Source organism: Acanthisitta chloris, unplaced genomic scaffold (genome assembly GCF_000695815.1).
Source record: "Acanthisitta chloris isolate BGI_N310 unplaced genomic scaffold, ASM69581v1 scaffold28429, whole genome shotgun sequence".
Taxonomy (NCBI): domain Eukaryota; kingdom Metazoa; phylum Chordata; class Aves; order Passeriformes; family Acanthisittidae; genus Acanthisitta; species Acanthisitta chloris.
The window spans coordinates 1-8,370 of record NW_008693506.1 but is presented as its reverse complement, the minus strand read 5'-3'; the positions used below and the strand labels follow the sequence as shown (position 1 = coordinate 8,370).

The 8,370-nt window shown below is 50.8% G+C and overlaps 1 protein-coding gene across 1 annotated transcript; it reads right to left on the bottom strand.

Annotated features, from left to right (window-relative positions):
* Nucleotides 1-5,588: 5,588 nt before the first annotated feature.
* Nucleotides 5,589-8,293, bottom strand: MRPL27 (mitochondrial ribosomal protein L27). Its single transcript, XM_009083105.1, has 4 exons — nucleotides 8,272-8,293; nucleotides 7,010-7,132; nucleotides 6,213-6,280; nucleotides 5,589-5,817 (listed from the first exon to the last, which is right to left on the bottom strand). The coding sequence occupies exons 1-4, from the start codon at nucleotides 8,291-8,293 to the stop codon at nucleotides 5,611-5,613; spliced, it is 420 nt and encodes a 139-aa protein (XP_009081353.1). The 3' UTR covers nucleotides 5,589-5,610.
* Between the last annotated feature and the right edge of the window lie 77 nt (nucleotides 8,294-8,370).

Genomic DNA, 8,370 nt, shown 5'->3' with positions numbered 1-8,370 from the left:
CGTGGCGATCCTCATCCTGCTGCTGCTCCTGTACCACCGGGACCCCATGTGCTGCCAGTTTCTCTGCTCCTGCCGCTTGTTCCAGACCCCCAGCCAGTATGTGAGTGTCCTCCCTCTCCTCTTCCTGCCCACGAGTTCCCGGCTGCTCCCTGAGCTCCAGTTCCCTTGGGTCTGTGAGGCTGCATCTCTGCACTCCCCTATTGCTGGGTTTGCTGTCGGACACAGGACCTCCAAGCAGAGCCAGGCTCTGACTCCTCCTTGCTCCCACCGTATCCCGGAGAGATCTATCCGTCCACCCACCCAGTCCTGCCTGACTGTGCCATTGGAGTATAATCTGCAAGGCCCAGCACTAGCAGGTCCCCCCACTCCCCACGCAGCTCAGTGGGGTGTTCTCCTCCCCCAGCACAGTCGTGTGTGGGGTCGGGATCTGCTTTACAGGGAAGGGGCCCAGCAGGGAAGGGGGCTGGAAGCTGAGAGCAAAGGCAGACAAAGCCCCTTGCGTCCCTGGCGCCTGGATCTCTTGTGCACAGCTCCTGGGGAAGGAGCAGTGAGACACAAAGCCCTTTCACTTGCATCTGTAATTTCCTGGGGCTGGCTTTCAACTGGGGAAGCTGATGGAAAAAGAGCAGCATGTGCAGCCAGCGCTGCTTTTGTGGTGGTGGCTGCCTGGAGAAAGCTCAGCCTCCAGAGCTGCAGGGCTGGCTCTCTAGGGGAAGGCTGTAGGTAATGCTCCACAGTCCCTGGGAGAAGAGGGGATATTCAGCCTCACTAGCAAGTGATGGAGAGACTTGTGCTGTGAAAGGCAAATCTAGTAGTCTAGCACAGGCTGGGAAGTCCCCAGCAGAAATCATGGTGGGACTGGGCTGCACTGATGGTGTCCCTGCCTGCTTTACTCGAGGCTTGGTCATCCTGCATTTAGCAAAGGGCTCTGTGGACAGATGGATGTGGATGCAAAGAATTATATATGGAAAGGGAACGTATATAGGATGTATTTCCATCAGAAAAAAGTGAAGCAGCTGTAGTGGTGTCAGGCAGCCTTTGGACAGGTGTCATTGTGCTGGTTATTGAGCCAACAGTTGTGTCTTGGTTTCCTGCAGCCTCTGTAGCTGTGCTGTAGGGCCAAGACAAACTGTTCCTCTGTTGTTAAGAGCAAAAGTAAATCTATCATTCATTGTCCTCCCTGCAGGTCCCTGGTTACCCTGGGAGTGTCTGGGCTGTTTTCTACTGGCAGAGATGGGGTTTTCTGAGAGCAGGGAACGGCCACAGCTCAAGTCCTGGCTCTGGCTTGAGGGGCTGTTCTCTGCGCACTGTTGCTCAACACCTTGACAGGGAATCCAGTTTAACTGGTGTTAGACTGCTTGAGAACAGCACAGCTATTGCCCTGCAGATTTGCTTGCTGCGTTATCCTGAAACTACAACCCGAGTAGATAAGAGCTTACAAATTCTGTAACCCTGAGCATGTGACAGAGCTCTTATCTACACCAGCTGAATAGTTGGGTTGTTTTTTCTTGTCCCCCAAAGAGAGATGGTTCCACTGAGTCTCAATGAATGCCTGCCATGGGTCCCTCTGGCTGTGCTGTGCAGCAGTGCCAGCTGGCTCTGGCCCTTGGAGCAGGCCCATGCTGCCAGGGAGGATGTGCCTGAGCCATCAGTGCCAGTGAGCAGGCAGGCAGGGGATGGCTGCCAGCGGTGAGAGCCGCATGAGCCAGAAGGGCAGAGGGAGCAGCTCTTCCTCTGCCAGAGTCCCACTTCCCAGGCTGTCCCATGCAAGCTGCCAGGTGGGATGTAAGGGATTTTGGCTTTGCTCATGTCCTCCTCCTTACAGGACCGTCCTCCACCCTACTTCAGCAGCAGCCAGCGGCTGGTGGGACCCCAGCGCGGAGCCTCCCGGCTGGAGAGTGCTGCTGAGAACCCTGGAATGCAGGTGATGGCAGGATCCCTGGCAGGAGCTGGGTGGGAATGGCAGCAAAGATGTTGATGAACTTGGAAGAGACTGTGGTTATGGGGAGCTCCTGGGGCATAGGGAGAAGGTACTGAACAGCAGGAGCAACTTTGGGAAGTGCTGCCTGTATGTAAAAACCTGTGAGAGGACAGGGATACTGTAGAGGGCACCATGGTGCCCTGAGGTATTTGGGCATGAAGTGCCAGGTAGATCTCTGAGGGCTTGTGATCCTGCAAAGCAGGTCGAGGTGTAATTGCCTCCTGGAAGGGAGGATTTCCTGTCTTGCTTGGGGTTCAAGGAAGGTCACCTACAACTTTGAACTCCGAAGTAACTCAGGGTGGCTCCAGGCCATGAACTTCCAATAAAGAGAACCATAGCCAAAACCCTTCTCTTCTGGGGTGGGCATTTCTAGGGAGATGAGCTGTTCTGTGTGGGACCCCCCAGCACCTACCAGCTCCCCTCCTGGGAGCAGCCTCGCCTGCCGAGCTACGAGAGCGTGCGCAAGAAGGATCGTCAGCGGGAAATCCATCAGATGATCGCCGAGAGGTTCGGGCTGTGGGCAGAGCCATCCCAGGAGGTGAGCTCCCATCCCTGCACTGGGGGGTTGGCAGAGACCTGGAACAGTCCCCACTTTGGTCCATATCCATGTCTTGTTTCAGCAGTTGGCAGTAGCTGAGGACTCTGTTCTCTGTGATTGCCTTTCCCTGATAGCCTTTATCTTCAGGAAAGCACAAAGTGTATCAGGAGGCTCCTTTGGTGTACATCTGTGCTGGTTAATGATCCATCTCCCCCACAGTGTGTATGCAGAGATGCCTGTGCCAGGAGGCAGGGCAGAGCCTCAGGGAGAAAGGGCAGGCCCTTCGAATCACCTGCTTCATTGAAGTCCAAGCTGGGAATGTTATTTTTGGATCTCTAAGGCTTCCACATGTTCTCGCTCCCTTTTCCCAGCAGGACACTCCTGGGAGGTCTCTTGCTATTACCTTGAAGTGTTTATGGCTTATTTATGAGCAGGAGGCTTTGCCTGTTATATTGGAGATTAGCACTCCCACAATAGAATGGGGAAGTGAGTGCCCCTGCCAAGTAGGTCCTGTAGCAGCATCCCGAGAGGCTCCTGGTAACAGAGACCTCATTGAATAAAGCAGAACAGAAACATTTGAAACCCTGAGCAGAGCAGTAAAAGTTCACCGATTTACCTGTATTTTGAGCTCTTAAAGCTGTACCATAAAGTCTGGCACAGTCAGCACTTGCCACTCAGTGTTTGGAGCTGTAATGATACCTGCCCTGAAACTACCAACCTGGACTAGTGAAAGGTGTCTCTGCCCATGGCAGGGGGTTAGAACAAGACTATTTTTAAGGTCCCTTCTAACCCAAACCACACTGTGATTCTGTGAAACCAGAGCACTGAGGTTTAGGAGAGCAAAGCCACAAAGACAAGAAGTAGAGGAACTGCAAAGGGAGCTCTTCCACAACATCCCTGTGCCACTCCTGTCACTCGTGGAGAAAAAGATAGCCTAGCTCTGCCAAAATAAGGTGTGGAGGTTCCTCTCTGCTGCTGGGGAAGGAGAAAGGTAGAAAGCCTGGTTTGTAGATGCTTATATAAATCCCAGTAATTTTTTCCTTGGTCAAAGAAAATAAAACAACAGTCCTCTTCTAACAAGTCAAGTCTTTTCTGGCCTTGTGCCAAGTCCTTGAAAGGGAACAGGGAAGAGCAGGAACCGGCACAGTGTGGGAGAGAGGAATGTGCCTCTCCAGCAGGTTCCTATCATGCTGCGTTGCAGACTGGTGCTAAGCCCACGTCTCCCAGGTGCTCCCCAGGCAGCAGCCAGCTGTGCTGGGGGCTGTGGGGGTTTAATTTCAGGCTGCTGGTGGTTGTGAGCCTTGTCATCCAGTAAGAAGGATGTAAGAAGAGGTGGGATAATCTCCTGGTTATTTCTGATCCGCCGTAATGCTCTTCCTCTCTACTCAATAGATGCCGCCTCCCTATGAGCATGCTCTGAGGCATCCTCCAGCTCTCTCAGGAATAAGCTCAGAGACCTTGGACAGACGTGGTGTTCCAGACCCTTTCCAGGCCACTCTCAGCTACCAAACTCAGCGAAACACTGCGGTGTAAGGTCTCAGCATACTGCTGCTACCCGTGCTGTCAGCGACAGAAGTGCCTGTGACATCGTTCTCCTCTGCAGGGAACGGCCAAACCTTCACCCAGATCCACAGTCAGCCAAGACACAGGCAAGCCAGACCCTCCTGCAGCACAAGGACAACCACAGAGCCTCTGCTGGGTATTGTGTGCTGAGCAGAGCTGCCTGGGAGCTCTGCTTGCTCTTCCCTGGCAAACACTTACCAAAGGTGATGGACAAGCTGCTGGAACTGCACGGAGCAAAGTCAAGGTGAAGGTCTGCTCTGCCATAGCTCCTCAGGCAGCAGAATATTGTACCTCTGTGAGGCAGCACTGCTGGATGTGCCCAGACCTCAGACAGTGGTTGTGTTATGCTGCTTCACTTGTTTCTTAGGTTATCAAGTGTTTTACTGGATCAGTGTATTGGTTGCTAGGTGGCAATCCTGACCTGTGAGCAGCAGAATGAATCTGCACTGGAGCATTGCTGTATGCTCTTGCAGCAATAGGGCTCTGAGACCAACAGCAACGTTATATAGACCTCAGACGTGGATTTGGAGAGGCTCCAGGGGTTGTGTCACCTGCTCTATGCAAATGCCAACCACCAAGATGAACTGTGGGACTGGATTTGCAGGCTGGGAGAGGACAAGTGTGTGGACAGAACAGCTGGTGGTCTCCATGAAGAATGTGAAGCACAGGTGGACACGTGGCTGACTCGGTTCACCTGATCTTCTGCAAAGCAGAAGTATTGTCTGATAATATCAACACTGGTGTCCTTACACCACTCATTTTGATAACTTGTTTTTTACTGCAGAGTCAATGTTTCAAATAGTTTACAAACCTGTAGATAAAATGAGATCAGTTTGGCCTCAAGGTATTTGGGCTCCTTTATTCTGAGCAATATAAGCTCAAAAATGTCATGTAATGACTCAAAGATAAAAGGATAAGTCTCCTGGATTATGGCTTTGATACACCTCCAGCTGCTGAGCTTCAAATACCAGCCCAGACTTGGGCATCTTACCAAGGCCTCCTAAACCTAGTCATGAGTTAGTGTTGTGCCTGTGAACTTGCCTCATGTGGCCACTGAATGGAACACTCATTGAGGCTAAGAGTTAGACAGAAGGACAAGCCCAGCCTCCTGGGACACAGTGTTATGGAAAAGGATCTGTTCTGCAGTATTGTGAATTAAGGTACAAAGAGAACAGTAATGACTAAATATGAGTAAAAATAGAGGGAATAATTAGTGGGACAAATACTGACATAAGTGATCGCAGAGGGAACTCATCCAGTGGCACAACGGAACAGTTTGTCCAGAGACTAAATGAACATGGTAACACATTCTGTGATCAGCCAAGACCTTCAGCTGCCTCATGGCATTTATTCAACACACTTACAAATGTCAGCAGGTGATCCCAGTGCCTAAACACTGACCACATGTGCTTTAGGAGAAAAAACAAGTCCTAAACTGGTATCTTCGGAGCTAGAATATTCCCATCCTCAGACGTCAGTCCAGCTGTAGTGGTCTGTCCATTCCATCCATCCCTATGGAGCAGGAGCCTCAGAGCATGGTGACCAGTTTGAAGCTTCCTACCTCTGTGGAGGGGATGACACTGATGAAGGTTTTATAGAGGATTGCTCCTTTGGGCAGACGACAGATCACCTCCCTGCTCTCGCTGCTGCGGGGTGGAGGTATGTAGACCTCTTTGGTGTATTTCACAATCCCATCCTCCAAGGCATAGAGTGTCTTGTTACGGCCCATCCCCACCTGAGAGAGGAGGAGGAGTGTTAGGAGAGGTTGGAGGTCCACCACTAAAGCAGACCTGATCGTTGGCCTGCCTCTCATATCTCAGCTTCAACAGCATCTGTTGCTTTGTATTTTAAAATACAAGAAAACCACACAACTTGCTTCCAGCACTCAGTGTGCAATGGTGCTCAGTGCAAGGGAGGAGACACCCTTTCCACCCTAAAGCACAAGCTCCCAGTCAGGTCACAGAAGTGGTTTGGGACATCCCTAACTTGCAGACCTTCCCCCAGAGTCCCAGTGTCAGGTGTAGGGATGAACACTAAGAATGAGACTGAAGGAGAGGAGGCAGCCAGTGTGGGACTTCATGATGGGCTGCTGTTCCCTGGGAACCAAGGAAGAGAGGGAAAAGGACTCACATGGGCGCCAGGATGCCAACGTATCAACCGCTGTGTAGCCAAAATGTTGCCTGCATGGACAAATTCACCTGTAACAGAGTGACAGAGTCAGACTGCAGAGAAACAGCTCCCTGAAGCCCTGGCAGAACACAAATGGTCTCGGGACTTAAAAATCCTAAGCTTTCTGTGGGAATTTTCTAAGGAAAAATTACTTCAAGTGCTAAAAGTATCCAAACCAAAATGCTGTTTGCAAGAAATAAAAGGCAACTGATCTCCCATGGCAAAAGGCCAAGTCTCTAAAAAGATTACTCCTAGGGTATGAGGCATTTTCTGGTTGCTGAAGGCATTTGTTTTATTACCTTTGCATCTATATGTTTCCATCAGCAAAGCTAATAATTATTAAGCACTCAGCTGCAGGAATCTGTACTTTGGCTTCTGCTAAGCCTCATAATTCCCTGTACTGTAAACACTGGAAATGCTCAGCTTTTCCACCCAGCGTAGGGAGAAGGTACACTGTGGCTGTGAGGTGTCTCATGGTGTATCCTCCTCCTGGGGGCTCTGGAGAGGCCAAGTGAGAACCAAAATACATGTTCTGGAGGCATTTTTGGCTGGTGGCCTCAGGAGGTGGGAGGCTGACTCACCCTGCCCTCCCACCAGAGACCCTTGATCATAGGGTTCCACTGAGCCTCCCCTTTCCTTTCTCCTGGCACAGTGCCCTGCCCACCTCCTCCTGAAACATTCACTGACACATACCAGGGAGAAGCTGTTCCTTTCACCCAGTGAAATGCAAATAAGGCTCAGCAGATACTCAGACCTACCTTCTACTTTCTTGAATCCATAGCGTTTCCCAGGGCTGCGACCACCTAAATTTTTTGAGCTGCCTCCTGTTTTCTTAGAAGCCCATCTGACAGCAGCCAGGCTCGTCTGGGGAGGGCTTAGAACTAGGTTTGGAGCAAGAACAACATCAGCTGGAGAAACTATTACACATAATTCCTTTTGTCAGACGGAAAGGATAACAGGACAGGAAGTGTGCCAGGCCAGGTTGGATGGGATTTGGAGCAACCTGGGCTAGTGGGAGCTGTCCCTGCCCATGGCAGGAGGGTGGAATTAGATGGTCTTTAAGGTCCTTTCCAACCCAAATCAGCATCATCAAAATCTGCCAAGTGCAGAGGGTTGGGACTAGATTATCTCTAAGGTCCATTCCAACCCCTAAAATTCTGATTCTATGATTTCTTCAGTACCTCTTTTCATGCAGTTAGCAGGTAAATACAATTTATCTAAATCCCTCTCTTTAGCCACTGAAGCAGCAGGTTAGTCCAGAACAGTGCCTATCATAACCTACTCAGCTTATGATACATATACATATAACCACTGCATTAATTCAACCTTAATTAAATCACCACAGCTACACCGTGACCTAGAAACATTGCTGAGAAAAGGCTAACTGCTCTACAAACCCCCATTAACTCCAGGGGATGAGCCATTAAGTAAATTAAACCCTCTGAGACTTAAAACTACAGGCAATTAAACGGGCGAATTACACTTACACTTTCACATACACAAACCCGCCCAGGTCTCCACCCCAAACAGCAGTGATACAGAATCAGAGAATTTTAGGGGTTGGAATGGATTTTAGAGATTATCTAGTGCTAACCCCCTGCCCTAGGCACTCCTCACTAGATCAGGTTGCTCAAGGCTTTATCCAACCTGGTTTTGATCACTGCCAGGGTTGGGGCAGCCACAGCCTCCCTGGGTAATCTGTGCCAACGTCTCACCACCCTCACAGGGAAAAACTTCTAATATCTAGCCTAAATTTCCCCTCGTTCAATTTCAACTCCTAAAAAGCATCCTTCTCCAGCTGCCCTATTGCCCCTTCAGATACTGATAGGTTACTGTGAGATCTCCACATAACCTTCTCTTCTCCAGGCTGAACAGCCCCAACTCCCTCACCCTGTCCTCATAGTGGAGATATTTCCCGCGGGTTGATATATCTGGGATGACCTCCGTGGCGAGCTCAGCCTCCCTCCCCTCGCCCTGACGCCCTTTCCCCCAAGCCCTCAGGACATCACCCCTCGCTCACATATCTTAGCCAGCGCCGCCATCTTTGCCGTGTGCCACTTCCGCTTCCGGTGGGAGGGCCCCGAGCGCGAGCGGTGGGCGGCGATTGGTCCGAACGCGC

Coding starts and splice junctions, on each gene's coding strand:
- MRPL27 (XM_009083105.1), bottom strand. CDS start 8,293: ATGGCGGCGCTGGCTAAGATAT. Junction 7,133..8,271: donor GGCGGCGCTGGCTAAGATAT/GTGAGCGAGGGG, acceptor CTCCAAACCTAG/TTCTAAGCCCTCCCCAGACG. Junction 5,818..6,212: donor GTTGGCATCCTGGCGCCCAT/GTGAGTCCTTTT, acceptor CTCCTCTCTCAG/GTGGGGATGGGCCGTAACAA.